Source organism: Heptranchias perlo, unplaced genomic scaffold, assembly GCF_035084215.1.
Source record: "Heptranchias perlo isolate sHepPer1 unplaced genomic scaffold, sHepPer1.hap1 HAP1_SCAFFOLD_208, whole genome shotgun sequence".
Taxonomy (NCBI): domain Eukaryota; kingdom Metazoa; phylum Chordata; class Chondrichthyes; order Hexanchiformes; family Hexanchidae; genus Heptranchias; species Heptranchias perlo.
Genome location: NW_027139222.1, coordinates 516,181 through 542,868, shown reverse-complemented (window position 1 = coordinate 542,868; position 26,688 = coordinate 516,181). Strand labels below are relative to the sequence as shown.

The 26,688-nt window shown below is 47.2% G+C and overlaps 1 protein-coding gene across 1 annotated transcript in view; it reads right to left on the bottom strand.

The window, feature by feature from the left end:
• Window positions 1–353: 353 nt before the first annotated feature.
• LOC137310061 (transcription factor PU.1-like) overlaps window positions 354–26,688 on the bottom strand; it is a 98,516-nt gene continuing 72,181 nt past the window's right edge. Inside the window, exons 4-5 of the mRNA XM_067978026.1 lie at window positions 6,935–7,091; window positions 354–1,985 (exon numbers count right to left, since the gene is read on the bottom strand). Coding sequence (XP_067834127.1) covers window positions 1,675–1,985; window positions 6,935–7,091 — 468 coding nt within the window. The 3' untranslated portion in view covers window positions 354–1,674. The remainder of the gene's footprint in view (window positions 1,986–6,934; window positions 7,092–26,688) is intronic.

Below are 26,688 nucleotides of genomic sequence, written 5' to 3'. Positions count from 1 at the left end.
AGGAGGGATGAGGAGGGAAGGGGAGGGAGGGATAGGAAAGGTGAGGGGAGGGAGGGAGACGGAGGGGAAGGGAGAGGGGAGGGGTGGGAAGGGGAGGGAGGGAGAGGGGAAAGAGGGGAGAGAAGTGGAGGAAGAGGGAGGGGAGGGAGAGGGAGTGTAGAGTGAGGGGAGGGAGGGGGAGGGGAGGAATGGGAGGGGAGGGAGAGGGAGTGGAGAGTGAGGGGAGGGAGGGAGAGGGGAGTGAGGGAGAGGGGAGGGAGGGGCTGGGGAGGGAGGGGGAGGAATGGGAGGGAAGGGAGAAGGAGTGGAGAGTGAGGCGAGAGAGGGGGAGGGGAGGGAGGGGGAGTGGAGAGTGAGGGGAGGGAGGGGCAGGGGAGGAATGGGAGGGGAGGGAGTGGAGAGTGAGGGAAGGGAGGGAGAGGGGAGGGAGGGGGAGGGAAGGGAGGGGGAAGGGAGGAATCGGAGGGGAGGGAGTGGGAGTGGAGAGTGAGGGGAGGGAGGGGGAGGTGAGGGAGAGGGAGTGGAGAGTGAGGGGAAGGAGGGGGAGGTGAGGGAGAGGGAGGGGAGATCTCACGATGTGTTCTTGTTCCTGGGTATTCCCAGATGGGCTTGGCCTCTTGCTTGGTTCACGACACTCCTCATCGTCTCTGAATGGCGGCCCCCCCACTCCTCATTAAAATGTCCTTTGTGTTCCAGACATGGAGGGGTGGAGAGTTAGTCCTGCAGGAGCAAGGGGGTAGGGGGGTGCCCTCGTTCAGTGGGGGTAGGGGGGGGAGGTGGACCCGTTCAGTGGGGGTACGGGGGGGTGCCCCCCTTCAGTGGGGGTAGGGGAGGAGGTGGACCCGTTCAGTGGGGGTACGGGGGGGTGCCCCCCTTCAGTGGGGGTAGGGGGGAGGTGGACCCGTTCGGTGGGGGTACAGGGGGGTGCCCCCCTTCAGTGGGGGTACGGGGGGAGGTGGACCCGTTCAGTGGGGGTATGGGGGGAGGTGGACCCATTCAGTGGGGGTACGGAGGGGAGGTGGACCCGTTCAGTGGGGGTACGGGGGGTTGCCCCCCTTCAGTGGGGGTACGGGGGGGGAGGTGGACCCATTCAGTGGGGGTACGGGGGGAGGTGGACCCGTTCAGTGGGGGTACGGGGGGTTGCCCCCCTTCAGTGGGGGTACGGGGGGAGGTGGAACCGTTCAGTGGGGGTACGGAGGGGAGGTGCCCCCATTCAGTGGGGGTACATGGGGGAGGTGATCCCATTCAGTGGGGGTACGGGGGAGGTGGACCCGTTCGGTGGGGGTACGGGTGCCCCCCTTTAGTGGGGGTACGGGGGGAGGTGGACCCATTCAGTGGGGGTACGGAGGGGAGGTGCCCCCATTCAGTGGGGGTACATGGGGGAGGTGATCCCATTCAGTGGGGGTACGGGGGGAGGTGATCCCATTCAGTGGGGGTACGGGGGGGAGGTGGACCCATTCAGTGGGGGTACGGGGGGGAGGTGGACCCATTCAGTGGGGGTACGGGGGAGGTGGACCCGTTCAGTGGGGGTACGGAGGGAGGTGGACCCGTTCAGTGGGGGTACGGAGGGAGGTGCCCCCATTCAGTGGGGGTACGGGGGTGAGGTGGACCCATTCAGTGGGGGCACGGGGAGGGGGTGGACCCGTTAAGAGGGGGTACGGGGGGTGCCCCCCTTCAGTGGGGGTACTGCTTCCACTCCCCCCTCCCCATCACCTCGCCGCTGAACTGATAGGTCAGCTTCTTCTTGACCTTGCGCACCTCGCCCGTTTTGCCGTAGTTCCTCAGAGCTCTGGCCATTTTCTGGTACGTCATCTTCTTCCGGTTGCCTTTCTGCACCCCCCAGCGGTGTGCCAGCACCTCCTTGTGTTTGGAGGAGAACTGGAAGGTCCCCTTATCCTTGTCCACCCACCAGATACTGTCCTTCATGTCTCCGCTCCGCAAGAGGTCCAGCAGGAATTGGTACAGACGGATCTTCTTCTTGTTCCCTGTTGGGGAATATCACAATGGGTTGGGAACGTCAAGGCAGCTGATAAATAACAACAACTCCCATTTATGCAGCGCCTTAAACGGAGTAAAACGTCCCAAGGTGCTTTACAGGAGCGATTATCAAACAAAACTTGACACCGAGCCACATAAGATGTCAGGACAGGTGACCAAAAGCCTGGTCAAAGAGGTAGGTTTTAAGGAGCATCTTAGAGGAGGGGAGAGAGGCGGAGAGGTTTAGGGAGGGAATTCCAGAGCTTCGGGCCGAGGCAGCTGAAGGCACGGCCGCCAATGGTGGAGCGAAGGAAATCGTGGAAGGACAGGATGCCAGAGTTGGAGGTTACAGAGATCTCGGAGGGTTGTAGGGCTGGAGGAGGTTACAGAGATCTCGGAGGGTCATAGAGCTGGAGGAGGTTACAGAGATCTCGGAGGGTCGTAGGTCTGGAGGAGGTTACAGAGATCTCGGGGGGTTGTAGGGCTGGAGGAGGTTACAGAGATCTCGGAGGGTTGTAGGGCTGGAGGAGTTTACAGAGATCTCGGAGGGTGTGGGGTGGAGGAGTTTACAGAGATCTCGGAGGGTTGTAGGGCTGGAGGAGGTTACAGAGATCTCGGAGGGTTGTAGGGCTGGAGGAGGTTACAGAGATCTCGGAGGGTGTGGGGTGGAGGAGTTTACAGAGATCTCGGAGGGTGTGGGGTGGAGGAGTTTACAGAGATCTCGGAGGGTTGTAGGGCTGGAGGAGGTTACAGAGATCTCGGAGGGTTGTAGGGCTGGAGGAGGTTCCAGAGATCTCGGAGGGGTGTAGGGCTGGAGGAGGTTACAGAGATCTCGGGGGGTTGTAGGGCTGGAGGAGGTTACAGAGATCTCGGAGGGTTGTAGGGCTGGAGGAGGTTACAGAGATCTCGGAGGGTGTGGGGTGGAGGAGTTTACAGAGATCTCGGAGGGTGTGGGGTGGAGGAGTTTACAGAGATCTCGGAGGGTTGTAGGGCTGGAGGAGGTTACAGAGATCTCGGAGGGTTGTAGGGCTGGAGGAGGTTCCAGAGATCTCGGAGGGGTGTAGGGCTGGAGGAGGTTACAGAGATCTCGGGGGGTTGTGGGGCTGGAGGAGGTTACAGAGATCTCGGAGGGTCGTAGGGCTGGAGGAGGTTACAGAGATCTCGGAGGGTCGTAGGGCTGGAGGAGGTTACAGAGATCTCGGAGGGTTGTAGGGCTGGAGGAGGTTACAGGGATCTCGGGGGGTTGTAGGGCTGGAGGAGGTTACAGAGATCTCGGAGGGTCGTAGGTCTGGAGGAGGTTACAGAGATCTCGGAGGGTTGTAGGGCTGGAGGAGGTTACAGAGATCTCGGAGGGGTGTAGGGCTGGAGGAGGTTACAGAGATCTCGGGGGGTTGTAGGGCTGGAGGAGGTTACAGAGATCTCGGAGGGTCGTAGGTCTGGAGGAGGTTACAGAGATCTTGGGGGGTTGTAGGGCTGGAGGAGGTTACAGAGATCTCGGAGGGTTGTAGGGCTGGAGGAGGTTACAGAGATCTCGGAGGGTTGTAGGGCTGGAGGAGGTTACAGAGATCTCGGAGGGTTGTAGGGCTGGAGGAGGTTACAGAGATCTCGGAGGGTTGTAGGGCTGGAGGAGGTTCCAGAGATCTCGGAGGGTTGTAGGGCTGGAGGAGGTTACAGAGATCTCGGAGGGTTGTAGGTCTGGAGGAGGTTACAGAGATCTCGGGGGGTTGTAGGGCTGGAGGAGGTTACAGAGATCTCGGAGGGTTGTAGGGCTGGAGGAGGTTACAGAGATCTCGGAGGGTTGTAGGGCTGGAGGAGGTTACAGAGATCTCGGAGGGTCGTAGGGCTGGAGGAGGTTACAGAGATCTCGGAGGGTTGTAGGGCTGGAGGAGGTTACAGAGATCTCGGAGGGTTGTAGGGCTGGAGGAGGTTACAGAGATCTCGGAGGGTTGTAGGGCTGGAGGAGGTTACAGAGATCTCGGAGGGTCGTAGGGCTGGAGGAGGTTACAGAGATCTCGGAGGGTTGTAGGGCTGGAGGAGGTTACAGAGATCTCGGGGGGTCGTAGGGCTGGAGGAGGTTACAGAGATCTCGGAGGGTTGTAGGGCTGGAGGAGGTTACGGAGATCTCGGAGGGTGTGGGGTGGAGGAGGTTACGGAGATCTCGGAGGGTTGTAGGTCTGGTGGAGGTTACAGAGATCTCGGAGGGTTGTAGGTCTGGTGGAGGTTACAGAGATCTTGGGGGGTTGTAGGGCTGGAGGAGGTTACAGAGATCTCGGGGGGTTGTAGGGCTGGAGGAGGTTACAGAGATCTCGGAGGGTTGTAGGGCTGGAGGAGGTTACAGAGATCTCGGAGGGTTGTAGGGCTGGAGGAGGTTACAGAGATCTCGGAGGGTTGTAGGGCTGGAGGTGGTTACAGAGATCTTGGGGGGTTGTAGGGCTGGAGGAGGTGACAGAGATCTCGGAGGGTTGTAGGGCTGGAGGAGGTTACAGAGATCTCGGAGGGTTGTAGGGCTGGAGGAGGTTACAGAGATCTCGGAGGGGTGTAGGGCTGGAGGAGGTTACAGAGATCTCGGAGGGTTGTAGGGCTGGAGGAGGTTACAGAGATCTCTGAGGGTTGTAGGGCTGGAGGAGGTTACAGAGATCTCGGAGGGTTGTAGGGCTGGAGGTGGTTACAGAGATCTTGGGGGGTTGTAGGGCTGGAGGAGGTGACAGAGATCTCGGAGGGTGTGGGGTGGAGGAGGTTACAGAGATCTCGGAGGGTTGTAGGGTTGGAGGAGGTTACAGAGATCTCAGAGGGTTGTAGGGCTGGAGGAGGTGACAGAGATCTCGGAGGGTGTGGGGTGGAGGAGGTTACAGAGATCTCGGAGGGTTGTGGGGCTGGAGGAGGTTACAGAGATCTCGGAGGGTTGTAGGGCTGGAGGAGGTTACAGAGATCTCGGAGGGTTGTAGGGCTGGAGGAGGTTACAGAGATCTCGGAGGGTGTGGGGTGGAGGAGGTTACAGAGATTGGGAGTGATGAAGAAACGTTACCCAACTGAATCAAGGGTAGGGAGAGGGAAAGCTTTCAACGAATCTGGAATTCCGTTCAGGAGGCTCCATCGCCTACTGGCAAGCTCATCCCAAATCCCCATGTAGACTCCATCAACTCGGGTTTTGTCCCCCATTTATTCTCGGGATGTGGGCGTCGCTGGTAAGGCCGGTGTTTATTGCCCATCCCTCGTTGCCCTGAGAAGATGGTGGTGGGCCTTCTCCTGGAAACACTGGGAGTGGTTTTGATACAGCTGAGTGGTTTGCTGGGCTACTTCAGAGGGCAGTTAAGAGTCAACCACGTTGGTGTGGGACTGGAGTCACCAATAGGCCCAGACCGGGCGAGGACGGCAGGTTTCCTTCCCTAAAGGACATTAGTGAACCAGTTGGGTTTTTAGGACAATCCGACAGCTTCACGGTCACTTTTACTGAGACCGGCTTTTAATTGCAAGATTTTAAACTGAATTCAAATTTTCACATGGTGGGATTTGAACTCCCGTTCCCTGGATCACAGGTCCAGTAACATGACCATTACACGACCGTCTCCATTTGTTATTAACCCGTCGAAAACAAACATATTTTCTGGCCTCTTTTTCTCTCATAGTTTTTTCCCTCTCTCTTCCCCGGCATTTGGCTTTCTTGAGCATTTTAACCACTTCTTTTAAATTCACCCACTCATGGAAAGCCCCCTCTCCCCTTTCTGAGGATGCAGAAGAGAGCGACCAGAATTATTATGGGGGGTGGGGGGATTGGATTGTGAGGAGTGATTGTGTAAATTGGGGGGGTTCTCACTGCAAAGGAGATTGTTGAGAGGTGGTCTGATTGCTGTTTTTAGAACTCTCAAGGGACTGGATAATGTCGACCTTGAGGAGATGTTCCACCTTGTCCAGAACAGTCGAACCCGAGGACACGGCCTGCGCTCGAAGGGGGGGTGAATTCATCCGCAGAAAGAATATTTCGGAGAGTGAGTGGTCAATCTATGGAACAGGCTCCCTGGGGAGATGGTAGAAGCAGAGAGTACTGATTCATACACATACAAATGAGATCGATTTCCCTCAGAAAATAACATTCTGGGACACAGTAATTTGAGAGATGACCTGTGGTGAGTGTAACACGCTCGGGAGGAGCAGGTGACTGTGGACCTGTGGTTCCCAAATCTCTCCCCCACTGGGGGGTTTTCCTCACCTCATGTCTGGGTCAGTTGGAGACTCATTGATGGTGATTGATTGCTAGGACTAGTCAACACCTCCATTACCGATGTATCAGGTGACTACCGGGATGGTAGAGGAGAACGAGCGGGACCTTCGTCTTAATTCGTCCAGCGGTTCCGATGACCTGGGTCGCAGAGGATGGGGACCAGGACGGTCTCTGCTCACCCGTTGGTGTGCACGCATTGGAGTCCGCAGGCGGAGGTGAGCAGACCTCGCTTTGGCAGATGATTCGGAGAGGAGGCCCTGATCCTGACCTCACAGTGTACGTGTGGAGAGCAGGCTAACCGTGAAGCAAGTGGAAACGGCCTAAACACAGCGTGCAACGCTCTACGTGACTCGTCAAGAAAGAACGCATGTCATCACGACCAGCAGGGCCTGGTCAGCCGCAAAAAAGCTACCAACGGCTTCTACCTGTCAACAGCCGTGGAGAACTGCCTGCAGGCTGAGGGGCAGCTGAAATCTGGCGGTTGAGTCGAGCCATGTTCTGCAAGGTCAGCTGCAGCTCTCATGCACGGCCGGTGACTGAACCGGTCAGCTGCGGCCTCAGGCCTGAGCCTGCGCATGCTTTCCCCTTTGATATCCACAGCCTCTTCGCCCTCCGCCAAGGCCCCGAAAGGCTCGAGATACATTTGAAGAGTTCCTGAAATCCTTCACAAAAGACAGGCTTGAGAACTGAATCCTTTCACTTCCTCTTCCTGTCCAGTGTCTCCCACCTTGTACTCACCTGATTCTGCACTGCCCATGTGGGGAATGGGATCCGCGGCCTCTGTCTCTCCGTCAGACACTTCCAGAGGCGGACTGTGCCTCTCCAGATCTTCCTCATCAGAACTGCGCTCGGCCGAGGACGTGTACTGCGGGCACCACCGTGGCACGTAGGGTACCTGGATCAGAGAGAGGAGCCGTGAGGTGAACACAATGTACAAATATCAGAAGAAGCCGGCAGTGTCGAGTGTGGCATGTGACCACATCGGTAGAAATGTCAAACTTCCTTCCTATCCATGGCAACATGAGCGAACAGCAACTCCCGTTTATCCAGCGCCTTTAATGTAGTAAAACGTCCCAAGGTGCTTCACAGGAGCGATTATCAAACAAAACTTAACACCGAGCCACATAAGGAGATATTAGGACAGGAGACCGAAAGCTTGGTCAAAGAGGTAGGTTTTAAGGAGCGTCTTAAAGGAGGAGAGAGAGGCGGAGAGGGAGAGAGGTTTAGGGAGGGAATTCCAGAGCTCAGGGCCCAGGCAGCTGGAGGCACGGCCGCCAATGGCGGGGTGATTAAAATCTAGTGGAATTCAAGGTTTTTTCTCAAGAGGTATAGAGTCTGAAAGCCAGGAGGTAATGATCAGCCCATATAAACTTTAATAAGACCTCAGTTAGAGCACTGTGTGCAGTATTGGGATTGTAGGAAGGATATTGAGACTTTGAAGAGGATACAACACAGATTCACATGGGTGCTGCCTGGAATGAGAAAATATAAATGCAAAGAAAGACTTGAAAATTGGGTCTTTTTCCGATAGAACAACATAGATCACGGGGAGATATGATGGATTTAAAATGATGAAGGGATGGGAGATGGTAGATAGTATCAGGAGTTACCAGTAGTTGAGAATGAGGGGCCATCGATGCAGGATTAAATGTAAGAGATTTAGAACAGAGGGCAGGAGAAACTTCTTCACACAGAGAGTTGAGAGGCTGTGGAATTCACTTCCAGGGTTAGTGGTTGACGGAGAAAATATGTCAATGTTCAGGATTAGATAGGACAGGGCGAAGAAGGAAAAGGAGTCAAAGAGATACGGGAACGGGGGTAAGGGTGATTAGAACTGTTCATTCAGGTGGAGGGTTAAACAGCCCGCATCGGATGGGCCAAATGGCCAGATCCCGTGGTGTAAAGTCTGTGCATTTCACAGATTCGCTCTGAGAGTTAGAGACAGTATTAACACCTCACTCTGAGAGTTAGAGACAGTATTAACACCTCACTCTGAGAGTTAGAGACAGTATTAACACCTCACTCTGAGAGTTAGAGACAGTATTAACATCTCACTCTGAGAGTTAGAGACAGCATTAACATCTCACTCTGAGAGTTAGAGACAGTAATAACACCTCACTCTGAGAGTTAGAGACAGTATTAACGTCTCATTCTGAGAGTTAGAGACAGTATTAACGCCTCACTCTGAGAGTTAGAGACAGTATTAACACCTCACTCTGAGAGTTAGAGACAGTGTTAACGTCTCATTCTGAGAGTTAGAGACAGTATTAACGCCTCACTCTGAGAGTTAGAGACAGTATTAACACCTCACTCTGAGAGTTAGAGACAGTATTAACGTCTCATTCTGAGAGTTAGAGACAGTATTAACATCTCACTCTGAGAGTTAGAGACAGTATTAACGTCTCATTCTGAGAGTTAGAGACAGTATTAACATCTCACTCTGAGAGTTAGAGACAGTATTAACACCTCACTCTGAGAGTTAGAGACAGTATTAACGTCTCATTCTGAGAGTTAGAGACAGTATTAACATCTCACTCTGAGAGTTAGAGACAGTATTAACATCTCACTCTGAGAGTTAGAGACAGTATTAACCCTCACTCTGAGAGTTAGAGACAGTATTAACACCTCACTCTGAGAGTTAGAGACAGTATTAACGTCTCATTCTGAGAGTTAGAGACAGTATTAACATCTCACTCTGAGAGTTAGAGACAGTATTAACATCTCACTCTGAGAGTTAGAGACAGTATTAACGCCTCACTCTGAGAGTTCGAGACAGTATTAACGCCTCACTCTGAGAATTAGAGACAGTATTAACACCTCACTCTGAGAGTTAGAGACAGTATTAACGTCTCACTCTGAGAATTAGAGACAGTATTAACACCTCACTCTGAGAGTTAGAAACAGTATTAACGCCTTACTCTGAGAGTTAGAGACAGTATTAACACCTCACTCTGAGAGTTAGAGACAGTATTAACCCTCACTCTGAGAGATAGAGACAGTATTAACATCTCACTCTGAGAGTTAGAGACAGTATTAACGCCTCACTCTGAGAGTTAGAGACAGTATTAACGCCTCACTCTGAGAGTTAGAGACAGTATTAACGTCACACTCTGAGAGTTAGAGACAGTATTAACCCTCACTCTGAGAGATAGAGACAGTATTAACATCTCACTCTGAGAGTTAGAGACAGTATTAACGTCTCACTCTGAGAGTTAGAGGCAGTATTAACGCCTCACTCTGAGAGTTAGAGACAGTATTAACGCCTCACTCTGAGAGTTAGAGACAGTATTAACGTCTCACTCTGAGAGTTAGAGACAGTATTAACCCTCACTCTGAGAGTTAGAGACAGTATTAACATCTCACTCTGAGAGTTAGAGACAGTATTAACATCTCACTCTGAGAGATAGAGACAGTATTAACATCTCACTCTGAGAGTTAGAGACAGTATTAACATCTCACTCTGAGAGATAGAGACAGTATTAACATCTCACTCTGAGAGTTAGAGACAGTATTAACATCTCACTCTGAGAGTTAGAGACAGTATTAACATCTCACTCTGAGAGATAGAGACAGTATTAACATCTCACTCTGAGAGTTAGAGACAGTATTAACATCTCACTCTGAGAGATAGAGACAGTATTAACATCTCACTCTGAGAGTTAGAGACAGTATTAAATCTCACTCTGAGAGTTAGAGACAGTATTAACGTCACACTCTGAGAGTTAGAGACAGTATTAACCCTCACTCTGAGAGATAGAGACAGTATTAACGCCTCACTCTGAGAGTTAGAGACAGTATTAACGCCTCACTCTGAGAGTTAGAGACAGTATTAACCCTCACTCTGAGAGTTAGAGACAGTATTAACGTCACACTCTGAGAGTTAGAGACAGTATTAACGTCACACTCTGAGAGCTGGAGACAGTATTAACCCTCACTCTGAGAGATAGAGACAGTATTAACGTCTCACTCTGAGAGTTGGAGACAGTATTAACATCTCACTCTGAGAGTTAGAGACAGTATTAACATCTCACTCTGAGAGTTAGAGACAGTATTAACGTCTCACTCTGAGAGTTAGAGACAGTATTAACATCTCACTCTGAGAGTTAGAGACAGTATTAACGCCTCACTCTGAGAGTTAGAGACAGTATTAACCCTCACTCTGAGAGTTAGAGACAGTATTAACGTCTCACTCTGAGAATTAGAGACAGTATTAACCCTCACTCTGAGAGTTAGAGACAGTATTAACGTCTCACTCTGAGAATTAGAGACAGTATTAACCCTCACTCTGAGAGTTAGAGACAGTATTAACCCTCACTCTGAGAGTTAGAGACAGTATTAACGTCTCACTCTGAGAGTTAGAGACAGTATAAACCCTCACTCTGAGAGTTAGAGACAGTATTAACCCTCACTCTGAGAGTTAGAGACAGTATTAACGTCACACTCTGAGAGTTAGAGACAGTATTAACCCTCACTCTGAGAGTTAGAGACAGTATTAACGTCTCACTCTGAGAGTTAGAGACAGTATTAACATCTCACTCTGAGAGTTAGAGACAGTATTAACATCTCACTCTGAGAGTTAGAGACAGTATTAACGTCTCACTCTGAGAGTTAGAGACAGTATTAACATCTCACTCTGAGAGTTAGAGACAGTATTAACGCCTCACTCTGAGAGTTAGAGACAGTATTAACCCTCACTCTGAGAGTTAGAGACAGTATTAACGTCTCACTCTGAGAATTAGAGACAGTATTAACCCTCACTCTGAGAGTTAGAGACAGTATTAACGTCTCACTCTGAGAATTAGAGACAGTATTAACCCTCACTCTGAGAGTTAGAGACAGTATTAACCCTCACTCTGAGAGTTAGAGACAGTATTAATGTCTCACTCTGAGAGTTAGAGACAGTATTAACGCCTCACTCTGAGAGTTAGAGACAGTATTAACGCCTCACTCTGAGAGTTAGAGACAGTATTAACATCTCACTCTGAGAGTTAGAGACAGTATTAACGCCTCACTCTGAGAATTAGAGACAGTATTAACCCTCACTCTGAGAGTTAGAGACAGTATTAACGTCTCACTCTGAGAATTAGAGACAGTATTAACCCTCACTCTGAGAGTTAGAGACAGTATTAACCCTCACTCTGAGAGTTAGAGACAGTATTAATATCTCACTCTGAGAGTTAGAGACAGTATTAATGCCTCACTCTGAGAGTTAGAGAGAGTATTAACGTCTCACTCTTAGAGTTAGAGACAGTATTAACATCTCACTCTGAGAGTTAGAGACAGTATTAACCCTCACTCTGAGAGATAGAGACAGTATTAACATCTCACTCTGAGAGTTAGAGACAGTATTAACGTCTCACTCTGAGAGTTAGAGACAGTATTAACGCCTCACTCTGAGAGTTAGAGACAGTATTAACGCCTCACTCTGAGAGTTAGAGACAGTATTAACGTCTCACTCTGAGAGTTAGAGACAGTATTAACCCTCACTCTGAGAGTTAGAGACAGTATTAACATCTCACTCTGAGAGTTAGAGACAGTATTAACATCTCACTCTGAGAGATAGAGACAGTATTAACATCTCACTCTGAGAGTTAGAGACAGTATTAACATCTCACTCTGAGAGATAGAGACAGTATTAACATCTCACTCTGAGAGTTAGAGACAGTATTAACATCTCACTCTGAGAGTTAGAGACAGTATTAACATCTCACTCTGAGAGATAGAGACAGTATTAACATCTCACTCTGAGAGTTAGAGACAGTATTAACATCTCACTCTGAGAGATAGAGACAGTATTAACATCTCACTCTGAGAGTTAGAGACAGTATTAACCCTCACTCTGAGAGTTAGAGACAGTATTAACGTCTCACTCTGAGAGTTAGAGACAGTATTAACCCTCACTCTGAGAGTTAGAGACAGTATTAACGTCACACTCTGAGAGTTAGAGACAGTATTAACCCTCACTTTGAGAGTTAGAGACAGTATTAACGTCACACTCTGAGAGTTAGAGACAGTATTAACCCTCACTCTGAGAGATAGAGACAGTATTAACGCCTCACTCTGAGAGTTAGAGACAGTATTAACGTCTCACTCTGAGAGTTAGAGACAGTATTAACCCTCACTCTGAGAGTTAGAGACAGTATTAACGTCACACTCTGAGAGTTAGAGACAGTATTAACGTCACACTCTGAGAGCTGGAGACAGTATTAACCCTCACTCTGAGAGATAGAGACAGTATTAACCCTCACTCTGTGAGTTAGAGACAGTATTAATACCTCACTCTGAGAGTTAGAGACAGTATTAACACCTCACTCTGAGAGTTAGAGACAGTATTAACCCTCACTCTGAGAGTTAGAGACAGTATTAACGTCTCACTCTGAGAGTTGGAGACAGTATTAACATCTCACTCTGAGAGTTGGAGACAGCATTAACCCTCACTCTGAGAGTTAGAGACAGTATTAACCCTCACTCTGAGAGTTAGAGACAGTATTAACGTCTCACTCTGAGAGTTAGAGACAGTATTAACGTCTCACTCTGAGAGTTAGAGACAGTATTGACCCTCACTCTGAGAGTTAGAGACAGTATTAACCCTCACTCTGAGAGTTAGAGACAGTATTAACGTCTCACTCTGAGAGTTAGAGACAGTATTAACCCTCACTCTGAGAGTTAGAGACAGTATTAACCCTCACTCTGAGAGTTAGAGACAGTATTAACGTCACACTCTGAGAGTTAGAGACAGTATTAACCCTCACTCTGAGAGTTAGAGACAGTATTAACGTCACACTCTGAGAGTTAGAGACAGTATTAACCCTCACTCTGAGAGTTAGAGACAGTATTAACGTCACACTCTGAGAGTTAGAGACAGTATTAACCCTCACTCTGAGAGTTAGAGACAGTATTAACGTCTCACTCTGAGAGTTAGAGACAGTATTAACATCTCACTCTGAGAGTTAGAGACAGTATTAACGTCTCACTCTGAGAGTTAGAGACAGTATTAACATCTCACTCTGAGAGTTAGAGACAGTATTAACGCCTCACTCTGAGAGTTAGAGACAGTATTAACCCTCACTCTGAGAGTTAGAGACAGTATTAACGTCTCACTCTGAGAATTAGAGACAGTATTAACCCTCACTCTGAGAGTTAGAGACAGTATTAACGTCTCACTCTGAGAATTAGAGACAGTATTAACCCTCACTCTGAGAGTTAGAGACAGTATTAACCCTCACTCTGAGAGTTAGAGACAGTATTAATGTCTCACTCTGAGAGTTAGAGACAGTATTAACGCCTCACTCTGAGAGTTAGAGACAGTATTAACGCCTCACTCTGAGAGTTAGAGACAGTATTAACGTCTCACTCTGAGAGTTAGAGACAGTATTAACGCCTCACTCTGAGAATTAGAGACAGTATTAACCCTCACTCTGAGAATTAGAGACAGTATTAACCCTCACTCTGAGAGTTAGAGACAGTATTAACCCTCACTCTGAGAGTTAGAGACAGTATTAATGTCTCACTCTGAGAATTAGAGACAGTATTAATGTCTCACTCTGAGAATTAGAGACAGTATTAACCCTCACTCTGAGAGTTAGAGACAGTATTAATGTCTCACTCTGAGAATTAGAGACAGTATTAACGTCTCACTCTGAGAGTTAGAGACAGTATTAACGCCTCACTCTGAGAGTTAGAGACAGTATTAACGTCTCACTCTGAGAGTTAGAGACAGTATTAACGTCTCACTCTGAGAATTAGAGACAGTATTAACGTCTCACTCTGAGAGTTAGAGACAGTATTAACGTCTCACTCTGAGAGTTAGAGACAGTATTAACGTCTCACTCTGAGAATTAGAGACAGTATTAACGTCTCACTCTGAGAGTTAGAGCCAGTATTAACGTCTCACTCTGAGAGTTAGAGACAGTATTAACGTCTCACTCTGAGAGTTAGAGACAGTATTAACGTCTCACTCTGAGAATTAGAGACAGTATTAATGTCTCACTCTGAGAGTTAGAGACAGTATTAACGTCTCACTCTGAGAGTTAGAGACAGTATTAACGTCTCACTCTGAGAGTTAGAGATAGCATTAACACCTCACTCTGAGAGTTCGAGCCGGTGATATGAGTTGACCTGATTTCAGAGGTGATCTCATCATCGACATGTCCTCATATTAGTTTGGGCCTCAGCTGGAGTATTGTTTCCAATTCTGGCCATCAAGCTTTAGGAAGGATGTCGAGGCCATGGAGAGAGTGTAGAGGAGATTTCCTGGAAAGGTTCCAGGGATGGGGAACTTCAGTTATTTAGACAGACTGGAGAACCTGGGTTTATTCTCATTCGAGCAGAGAAAGTTAAGTTGTGATTTAATGGAGGTGTCCAAACTCTTGAAGGGCTTTTATCGAGTAAACGTTCTTGATCAGTGTGTATCCAGCACAATGAGGAAGGATGCAGTACTGGATCTAGTCCTGGGAATGAAATGGGACAAGTGGCAGGTATTCCTTCGGGGGAGCATTGGGGGAACAGTGATCATAATATAATTAGGTTTAGAACAGTTATCGAAAAGGAAAAGGCCCAATCGAGTGTAAAAATACTTAACTAGATTTGATAATTAGGGGGATAGGTCGCGTCCTCTGCAGTCGCGACTGAGAGCCCAGGGGGGTGTATTGCCTACCTGGTGCAAGGTTAAAGGACATCTCAGAGCAGCTGGAGAGGAAGTTGGGAAGGGAGGGGGAAGATCCAGGTGTTGTGGTCCATATTGGGACCAACGACATCAGGAAGAAAAGGGAGGAGGTCCTGCTAAGTGAATATCAGAAATTAGGAACTAAATTTAAAAAGCAGGACCTCACCGGTGGTAATCTCAGGATTACTACCCGAGTCACGTGCTAATTGGCGTAGGGATAGGCAGATCAGAAGGTTGAATGGGTGGATGAAAGACTGGTGTGGGAAGGAGGGGTTCCATGGGTCACTGACACCAGTACCGGGACAGGAAGGAGCTCTACCACTGGGACAGGCTCCACCTGAACCGGAATGGGACCAGATTCCCAGCGGAAAGGATAAATAGGGCTGTGGAGAAGGGAGGGATCTGGTGAAAATAAAATAAGTCTGAAGATAAAAGAAATAGGAGATGAGAGTAAAGGTCAGACCAAGGCAAGGAATACAGTCATAGAACATGACTATTAAAAATCAAGTGAGGGGAACAATGATTAAAAACAAATTAAATTGCCTGTACAGCAATGTGCACAGCATCCGAAACAAAACGGGAGAACGGGAGGCAGAAGTAATCGGGATAACTGAAACATGGAGTGGCAGTTAAACGTTGCCATGTAACGACTTCAGAAAGGATAGGGAAGGAAGGAGTGGGGAGTGGGGTAGCTGTACTAATTTGAGCGAACATAATTACAATAGAAAAAAGGGACACACGTAACATTAGGATAGAAACAGAATCCAGATGAGAATAAGAAGGGAATTTCTTTTATTCGTTCATGGGATGTGGGCGTCGCTGGCGGGGCCGGCATTTATTGCCCATCCCTAATTGCCCTTGAGAAGGTGGTGGTGAGCCGCCTTCTTGAACCGCTGCAGTCCGTGTGGTGACGGTTCTCCCACAGTGCTGTTAGGAAGGGAGTTAATCGATCAGGTTAATAGGGATATTCTACAGATCACCTAATAGTGGAAGGGAAGTGAAGGATGAACTATGAAGACAAATCTATGAAATGAGTAAAAGACATCAAATAATAATCATGGGAGATTTCAACTACCCTCAAATAAACTGGCAAGAAAAGGTAGGAAAAGGGGAAAGGGGAATGGGGTTTTTACAATGTGTACAGGACTCCTTTCTTACCCAGAATGTGAGAAGCCCAATGAGAGAGGAATCACTGCTGGATCTAATAATGGGAAATGAACCAGAACAGGTCAGAGAAGTAAGCATTAGGAACAGCTAGGCAATAGCGATCACAACACAATAAGGTTTAAAATAAAGATTGAGAAAGACTTAAGTAAGACAAAGACCAAAGTAATAGGTTGTTAAAAAAAGTTAATTTTGAGGGGATGGAAATGGAAACAGGGAAGATAAATTGGGAAAAATTTTTTGACAAACAGCAGTGGGAAACATTTAAACGGGTGATCAATAGAGTCCAGGAGAAATATATCCCACTAAAAGCAGGAACAAACTCGCCAGTAATGATACACCATGGATGGATAAAGAGATAAGGGTAAAATTGAAACTAAAGAAAAAGGCACACACTGAGTACATGGACAGTAAAGGAGAGGAGGACAAAAGGGAACACAGAGGTTAGGGAAGAAGTTTAAAAAAGAATAATTAGGAAGGCAAAGAGAAACTAGGAAATTAAATAATCAAGGAATATAAAAAGAAATAGTGAAGTATTCTACAGACACACAAATAACAAAAGAAAAATCAGGATAGGGATAGGGATAGGGAAAGGGAAAGGGATAGGGATAGGGATAGGGGTAGGGATAGGGAAAGGGATAGGGATAGGGAAAGGGATAGGGATAGGGATAGGGATAGGGAAAGGGAAAGGGAAAGGGATAGGGATGGGGAAAGGGATAGGGATAGGGAAAGGGATAGGGATAGGGATAGGGAAAGGGAAAGGGATAGGGATAGGGAAAGTGATAGGGATAGGGATAGGGAAAGGGATAGGGATAGGGATAGGGAAAGCGATAGGGATAGGGATGGGAAAGGGAAAGGGATAGGGAAAGGGATAGGGATAGGGAAAGGGAAAGGGAAAGGGATAGGGATAGGGAAAGGGAAAGGGAAAGAGATAGGGATAGGGAAAGGGATAGGGATAGGGATAGGGCCACTAAGGGATAGGGATAGGGATAGAGATAGGGATAGGGATAGAGATAGGGCCACTAAGGGATAGGGATAGGGATAGGGAAAGGGATAGGGATAGGGATAGGGATAGTGATAGGGATAGGGAAAGGGATAGGGATAGAGATAGGGATAGGGATAGGGATAGGGAAAGGGATAGGGATAGGGATAGGGATAGAGATAGGGATAGGGATAGGGATAGGGATAGGGATAGGGAAAGGGATAGGGAAAGGGAAAGGGCCACTAAGGGAAACACACGATAAACTCTCAGGTAATGACGGCGAAATGGCAGAAACATTGAATAGTTACTTTGCCTCAGTATTTACCAGGGAGACTAACATGGTGGGCAGGAGATTAGAAGAAGAAGAGATCAAAAAAGATATAAAGACATTTAAGATAGAAAGGGGGAGATAATTGATAAACTAATCAAACTTAGAGAGGATAAAACCCCTGGTCCAGATGGATTGTATCCGCGCATTTTAAAGAAGTTAGGGAGGAGATAGCAGAGGCACTATTACATATATATAAAAATTCACTGGAAAAGGGAATAGTGCCAGAGGATTGGCAGACAGTTAATGTGACTCCGATATTTAAAAAGGGAGATAGAACCAGTCCAGGGAACTCTAGACCAATTAGCTTAACGTCGGTAGGAAAGATAATGGAATCTTTACTCACAGATGTAATAGAAAAACATCTGGAAACTGAAAATATAATAAATAGTCAGCACAGATTTCAGAAGGGAAGGTCATGCTTAACCAAACTTATTGAATTCTTTGAAGTAACAGAAAGTGTAGATAAGGGTAATGCAGTAGATGTAATATATTTAGATTTCCAAAAGGCCTTTGATAAGGTGCCGCATTGCAGGCTCTTGACTACAGTCAGAGCATGTGAGTCAGGAGACAATTAGCAGAATGGATAGCAAGCTGGATACAGAACAGAAAACAGGGAGTAGGGATTAAAGGAAGTTACTCAGACTGGCGGACGGTGGGGTGTGGTGTTCCACAGGGATCGGTGCTGGTGAGAATCCCTACGTGGTCAGTTTTCGGTAAAATATTAAAATGCCTACGTGGCAAAGAAGCAGAATGCAAAATGGTTAGAAAGGGTTCATTAGTTAGTAACTGAGATTGGTACAGGTGGCCTGGCCTCCTGCTGGGCCATATGTTTGCGTAGTCAGCAGGTTTGCATTGTCTTAGCAATGTAGAGTCTTTGATGTGATTCAAGGACTGGTCTGAATGTCTCCATGTTTATGGCAGATCAATATAGGTAACGAGCTTAGCCAAAGTTGAAAGACATTCCAGGTTGGGAGATAAGGAACAGAAGGAACAGGGAAGAACATTCCAAGTTGGAAGGTGAGGAAGTATTCCCTTTGATGTCTAACAGCAACATGATCAGCACATGGACGATCTATGATTGGCCGGAAATAATGTAACCTCGCATGGCAACCTATGTCTGGCTTATGATTGGTGTTGACCCTCGTTAAGTATGTTCCAACCCCTATTGATTTGTATAAAAACGTGTGGATTTCTGTATGTTTTTGTTCTTGCTCTGCCAGCATAGAGGGACTCTATCAGGAGTCCAAATCAATGCTGCAGACTAAGAACCCTGCTATTAAAGTTGTGTTGAACTTTAAAATGTATTCGACTTCAGTTTTTACTGAACCAGACTGAGGGGAAAGAATCCGGATCGTCACTGGGACCACTGATGTTCACAATTTACACAAACAATTTGGACTCAAGAATCAGAAGTACAATTTCAAAATTTGCGGATGACACGAAATTGTGGGATATATTTAATACTGAGGAGGACTGTGACAAAATACAGGAATACTCTAATAAACGTCCAGAATGGGCATGTAATTAGCAAATGAATTTCAATATAGATAAGTGTGAGGTGGTACATTTTGGTAGGAAGAATAAGGAGGTCACATACTGCTCGGATAATAAGAGTCTGAATAGGATAGAGGATCAGAGGGATCTGGGGGGACAGATACACAAATCACTAAAAGTAGTGACGCAGGTTAATAAGTTCCTTAAAAAAGACTGAACAGGCTGAGGCTCTTTTCTCTAGAAAAGAGAAGACTGAGGGGTGACCTGATAGAGGTCTTTAATATAATGAAAGGGTTTGATAGGGTAGACGTAGAGAAGATAGAATCATAGAATCATAGAATCATAGAAGTTACAACATGGAAACAGGCCCTTCGGCCCAACATGTCCATGTCGCCCAGTTTATACCACTAAGCTAGTCCCAATTGCCTGCACTTGGCATAGAATCATAGAAGTTGTAGATGTTTCCACTTGTGGGTGAGACCAGAACTAGGGGCCATAAATATAAGATAGTCATTAATAAATCCAATAGGGAATTCAGGAGAAACTTCTTTACCCTGAGAGTGGTGAGAATGTGGAACTCGCTCCCACAAGGAGTAGTTGAGGTGAATAACATAGAGGCATTTAAGGGGAAGCTGGATAAACACATGAGGGAGAAAGGAATAGAGGGGTATGTTGATAGGGTGAGATGAAGTAGGGAGGGAGGAGGCTCATGTGGAAAATAAATGCCGGCATAGACCAGTTGGGCCAAATGGCCTGTTTCTGTGCTGTAGACTGAATGTGAGTTAGAAAGGATCTTGCCCAGGTGGATTGGAATCAGACATTGTTGGTGAAACAGTAATTGAACAATGGGAGACCCTCAAGGAGGAGATGGTTCGGGTACAGAATAGACACATTCCCATGAGGGGAAAATGAAGGGCATCCAAAGCTAGAGCTCCCTGGATGACTAAAGATATAGAGAGTAAAATGAAACAGAAAAAGGAGGCTTCTGACAAACGTAATGTTCATAATACAGCAGGGAACCGGACTGAATACAGAAAGTACAGAGGAGATCTAAAAAAGGAAATAAGAGAGAAAAAAAGAGAGTGTGAGAATAGATTAGTGAGTAACATAAAAGGGAACCCAAAAGTCTCTTATAAACATATAAATAGTAAAAGGGGAGTCAAAGGAGAGGGTGGGGCCGATTAGGGATAAAAAAGATGATCTTGTGGAGGTAGGGGGAATGGCTGAGGTAATAAATGAATAATTCACATCGGTCTTCAATGGAGGAGAGGATTCTGCCAATGTCACAGTAAAGGAGGAGGCAGTGGTGATATTGGAGAGGATAAAAATAGATAGAGGAGGGACCTAAAAGATTGGCAGTACTCAAAGTAGAAAAGTCACCCGGTCCAGATGGTCTCCATCCTCGGTTACTGAGGGAAGTTAGGGTGGAAATTGCAGAGGCTCAGGTCACAATCTTCCAATCCTCCCCGGATATGGGGACTGTGCCGGAGGACTGGAGGATTGTAAATGTTACACCCCTGTTCAAAAAAGGGGAGAGGGATAAACCCAGCAATTACAGGCCAGGCAGCCTAATGTCGGTGATGGGGAAACTTTTAGAGACAATAATCTGGGACAAAATCCGGAAAAGTATCAGCTAATAAATGAAAATCAGCATAGATTTGTTAAAGGAAAATTGTGTTTGACTAACTTGATTGAGTTCTTTGATGAAGTAACGGAGAGGGTTGATGAGGGTAGTGTGGTTGTTGTGTGTGTGGACTTTCAAAAGGCATTTGATAAAGTGCCACATAATAGACCTGTTAGTAAAATTAAAGCCCATGGGATTAAAGGGACAGTGTCAGTGTGGATATGAAATTGTCTCGGGGACAGAAAACAGAGAGTCGTGGTGAACGGTTGTTTTTCAGACTGGAGGGAAGTATACAGTGGTGTTCCCCAGGGGTCAGTATTAGGATCACTGCTCTTTTTGATAAATATTAATGACCTGGATACGGGTATCGAGGGTATAATTTCAAAGTTTGCAGATGACACGAAACTCAGAAATGTATAAACAATGTGGGGGATTGTAACAGACTTCAGGAGGACAGAGAGAGACTGGTGAAATGGGCAGACACATGGCAGATGCAATTTAACACAGAGAAGTGTGAAGTGATACATTTTGATATGAAGAATGAGGTGAGGCAGTATAAACTATGTGGTATAATTTTGAAGGGGGTGCAGGAACAGAGAGACCTGGGGGTGTAGAGCTAGCTCATTTTGGATTCTGAAGAAGAACTTCAAATACAGAACCTGCAGGTTATCCATTCCCCAGAAAACACATGATACATTGACAGTAAATACCAGTTTTTTGAAACCAACCAGCAGGCATGAAATCTACATTTTGAAGGTGACAGGACAGGTTGAGAAGGCTGTTAAAAAAGCATATGAGATTGTGGGATTTATTAATAGAGGCACAGAGTACAAAAGCAAGGAAGTTATGCTAAACCTTTATAAAACACTGGTTCGGCCACAGCTGGAGTATTGTGTTCAATTCTGGGCATCACACTTTAGGAAGGATGTGAAGGCCTTAGAGAGGGTGTAGAATAGATTTACTAGAATGATTCCAGGGGTGAGGGACTTCAGTTACGTGGATAAACTGGAGAAGCTGGGGTTGTTCTCCTTAGAACAGAGAAGGTTAAGGGGAGATTTGATCGAGGTGTTCAAAATCATGAAGGGTTTTGACAGAGTAAATAAGGAGAAACTGTTTCCAGTGGCAGGAGGGTCGGTAACCAGAGGACACAGATTTAAGGTGATCGGTAAAAGAACCAGAGGGGAGATGAGGAAAGATTTTTTTACACAGTGAGTTGTTATGATCTGGAATTCACTGCCTGAAAGGGCGGTGGAAGCAGATTCAATAATAACTTTCAAAAGGGAATTGGATAAATACTTGAAGGGAAAAAATTTACAGGGTTAAGGGGAAAGAGCAGGGGAATGGGACTAATTGGAGAGCTCTTTCAAAGAGCCAGCACAGGCACGATGGGCCGAATGGCCTCCTCCTGTGCTGTAACATACTATGAAACTATGATGCTATGAAATAAGGAGAAACTGTTTCCACTGGCTGAATGTTCAGTAACCAGAGGATACAGATTGAAGGTGCAACAACAACAACAACAACAACTCCCAATTATACAGCACCTTTAATGTAGTAAAATGTCCCAAGGTGCTTCACAGGAGCGATTATCAAACTAAATTTGACACCGAGCCACATAAGGAGATATTAGGACAGGTGACCAAACGCCTGGAGAGGCAGAGAGGTTTAGGGAGGGAATTCCAGAGCTTAGGTCCCAGGCAGCTGAAGGCACGGCCGTCAATGGTGAAGTGATTAAAATCGGGGATGTGCAAGAGGCAAGAATTAGAGGAGTGCAAGATCTCGGAGGGTTGTTGGGCTGGAGGAGGTTACAGAGATCTCGGAGGGTTGTTGGGCTGGAGGAGGTTACAGAGATCTCGGGGGGTTATAGGGCTGGAGGAGGTTACAGAGATCTCGGAGGATTGTAGGGCTGGAGGAGGTTACAGAGATCTCGGAGGGTTGTAGGGCTGGAGGAGGTTACAGAGATCTCGGAGGGGTGTAGGGCTGGTGGAGGTTACAGAGATCCCGGAGGGGTGTAGGGCTGGAGGAGGTCACAGAGATCTCGGAGGGTTGTAGGGCTGGAGGAGGTTATAGAGATCTCGGAGGGTCGTAGGGCTGGAGGAGGTTACAGAGATAGGGAGAGGCGAGACCACGGAGGGATTTAAAAGCAAAAATTAGAATTTTAAAATCGAGGCGTTCCCGGACCGGGAGCCAATGTCGGTCAGTGAGCACAGGGGGTGATGGGGGAACGGGACTTGGTGCGAGTTAGGATACGGGCAGCAAGTTTTGGATGAGCTCAAGTTTATGGAGGGTGGAAGATGTGGCCGGCCAGGAAAGCATTGGAATAGTCGAGTCTGGAGGTAACAAAGGCAGGGATGAGGGTCTCAGCAGTACATGAGCTGAGGCAGGGGCGGAGACGGGCGATGTTACGGAGGTGGGAGTAGGCGGTCTTGGTGATGGAACGGATATGGGGTCAGAAGCTCATCTCAGGGTCAAATCGGACGCCAGGGTTGTGAACGGTCTGGTTCAGCCTCAGACAGCGGCCAGGGAGAGGGATGGAGTCGGTGGCTAGGGAATGGAGTTTGTGGCGGGGACCGAAGACAATGGCTTCAGTCTTCCCAATATTTAGTTGGAGGAAATGTTTGCTCGTCCAATTGGACAAGCCATGTGACAAATCAGATACAGTGGAGGGGTCGAGGGAGGTGGTGGTGAGGTAGAGCTGGGTGTCGTCAGTGTACACGTGGAACCTGACGTTGTGTTTTCGGATGATGTCGCCGAGGGGCAGCATGTAGATGAGAAATAGGAGGGGCCAAGGATAGATCCTCGGGGGACTCCAGAGGTAACGGTGCGGGAGTGGGAAGAGAAGCCATTGCAGGTGATTCTCTGACTATGACGGGATTGATAAGACTGGAACCAGGCGAGGGCAGTCCCACCCAGCTGGACGATGGAGGAGAGGCATTGGAGGAGGATGGTGTGGTCAACCGTGTCAAAGGCTGCAGACAGGTGGAGAAGGATGAGGAGGGAGAGTTCGCCACGGTCACTGCCACATGGGATGTCATTTGTGACTTTGATAAGGGCCGTTTCAGGACTGTGGCAGGGGGGCAAACCTGATTGGAGGGATTCAAACATGGGGTTGGGGGAAAGATGGGCACGGATTTGGGAGGCGACAAAACATTCAAGGAGTTTGGAGAGGAAAGGGAGGTTGGAGATGGGGCGGTAGTTTGCAAGGACAGAGGGGTCAAGGGTGGGCTTTTTTGAGGAGGGGGTGATGACAGCAGATTTGAAGGGGAGGGGAACAGTACCTAGGAGAGGGAACCGTTAACAATATCATCTAACATAGGGGGCAGGACAGGAAGTTGGGTGGTCAGCAGTTTGGTGGGAATAAGGTTGAGGGAGCAGGAGATGGGTCTCACGGTCAAGATGAGCTCAGAGAGGGCAAAGGGCAGATAGGAGAGAAACTAGAGAAAGATGCAAGTTCAGGGCTAAGGCAGGGGGGAACCTTAGAGGAAGTTTGGCATGGTGGGATAGGGGGAGGGAGGGAACCAGCAGGTAACTGGCAAAAGGGCAAGAATCATAGAATCAAAGAATCATAGAAAGGTTACAGCACAGAAGGAGGCCATTCGGCCAGCTCTCTGCAAGCCAGCTAGTCCCACTCCCTTTCCCCGTAGCGCTGCAATTTTTTTCATTTCAAATACTTATCCAGTTCCCTTTTGAAGGCCATGATTGAATCTGCCTCCACCACCCCCTCGGGCAGTGCATTCCAGATCACAACCACTCGCTGTGGAAAAAAGATTTTCCTCATGTCACCTTTGGTTCTTTTGTCAATCACCTTAAATCTGTGTCCTCTGGTCCTTGACCCTTCCACCAATGGGAACAGTTTCTCTCTATCTACTCTGTCTAGACCCTTCATGATTTTGAACATTCCATCAAATCTCCTCTCAACCTTCTCTGTTCCAAGAAGAACAACCCCATCATCTCCAATCTATCCACGTTGCTAAAGTCCCTCACCTTGGAATCATTCTAGTAAATCTCCTCTGTACCCCCTCTAAGCCTTGACTTCCTTCCTAAAGTGCGGTGCCCAGAACTGGACACAACACTCCAGTTGTGTCTGAACCAGTGTTTTATAAAGGTTCATCATAACTTCCTTGCTTTTGAGAGGGGGTGAGGAGAATTTTTTTACGCAGTGAGTTGTCCTGATAAAGAAATATTTTTCAGATTCTGATCTGGAATGCACTGCCTCAAAGGGTGGTGGAAGCAGATTCAATCATAATTTTCAAAAGGGAATTAGATAAATACTTGAAGAAGAGAAAATTGCAGGGCGATGGGGAAAGAGCAGGGGAGTGGGACGAATTGGTTAACTTTCAAAGAGACGGCACAGGCAGGATGGGCTGAATGGCTTTCTTCAGTGCTATAAAATTTGATGATGAGAGCTGATCTCATATTAGAGATGACCTCATGTTAGAGGTGACCTCATATTAGAGATGACATCATATTAAACATGACCTCATATTGTAGCTGACTTATATTACAGGTGTCCTCATATTAGAAGTGACTTCATATTGGACATGATCTAATATGAGAGGTGACTTCATATTCGACCTGATGTATTATTAGCGTTGTCCTCATATTAAAGGTGAATATGAGGACAATCACATGGTGGAGGCAGATTCAATCGTGGCTTTCAAAAAGGAATTGGATAAATATTTGAAAAGAAAAAAATTGCAGGGCTACAGGGAAGAGCGGGGAATGGGACTAAATGGATTGTACTTACAAAGAGCCAACATGGACTCGATGGGCCGAATGGCCTCCTTCTGTGCTGTAACGAGCTATGATTCTATGATACTACCTCATATTAGATATGACATCATATTAGATGTGACCTCATAATGGAGGTGGCCTCATATTAGACATGGCCACATATTAGAGGTAACCTCATATTGGACACGACCAGGGACTTGGGGGTTCAGGTACACCGATCATTGAAGTGTCTTGAACAGGTGCAGAAAATAATCAAGAAGGCAAATGGAATGTTGGCCTTTATATCTCGAGGACTAGAGTACAAGGGGGCAGAAGTTATGCTGCAGCTATACAAAACCCTGGTTAGACCGCACCTGGAGTACTATGAGCAGTTCTGGGCACCGCACCTTCGGAAGGACATATTGGCCTTGGAGGGAGTGCAGCGTAGGTTTACTAGAATGATACCCGGACTTCAAGGGTTAAGTTACGAGGAGAGATTACACAAATTGGGGTTGTATTCTCCAGAGTTTCGAAGGTTAAGGGGAGATCTGATCGAAGTTTATAAGATATTAAGGGGAACAGATAGGGTGGATAGAGAGAAACTATTTCCGCTGGTTGGGGATTTTAGGAGTAGGGGGCACAGTCTAAAAATTAGAGCCAGACCTTTCAGGAGCGAGATTAGAAAACATTTCTACACACAAAGGGTGGTAGAAGTTTGGAACTCTCTTCCGCAAACGGCAATTGATACTAGCTCAATTGCAAAATTTAAATCTGAGATAGATAGCTTTTTGGCAACCAAAGGTATGAAGGGATATAGGCCAAAGGCAGGTGTTTGGAGTTCGATGACAGATCAGCCATGATCTTATCAAATGGCGGAGCAGGCACGAGGGGCTGAATGGCCTACTCCTGTTCCTATGTTCCTATGTTCCAGAGCTAACTTCACATCAGAGATATCCTCACATCAGAGATTATCTCATATCAGAGATAACCTCAAACCAGAGATAACCTCATATCACAGCTGACCTCATATTAGAGCTAACCTCATATCAGAGCTGAGCTCATATCAGAGATAACCTCATATCAGAGCTAACCTCATATCAGAGCTGACCTCAAACCAAAGATAACCTCATATCACAGCTGACCTCATATCAGAGCTGACCTCATATCAGAGCTGACCTCATATCAGAGATAACCTCATATCAGAGCTAACCTCATATCAGAGGTGAACTCAAATCAGAGCTGATCTCATATCAGAGCCGACATCATATCAGAGAAAATCTCATATCAGAGCAAACCTCAATCAGAGGTGACCTCATATCAGAGCTAACCTCATATCAGAGATTACCTCATATCAGAGCTGACCTCATATCAGAGCTGACCTCATATCAGAGCTAACCTCATATCAGAGATTACCTCATATCAGAGATAACCTCATATCAGAGCTGACCTCATATCAGAGCTGACCTCATATCAGAGAAAATCTCATATCAGAGCAAACCTCAATCAGAGGTGACCTCAT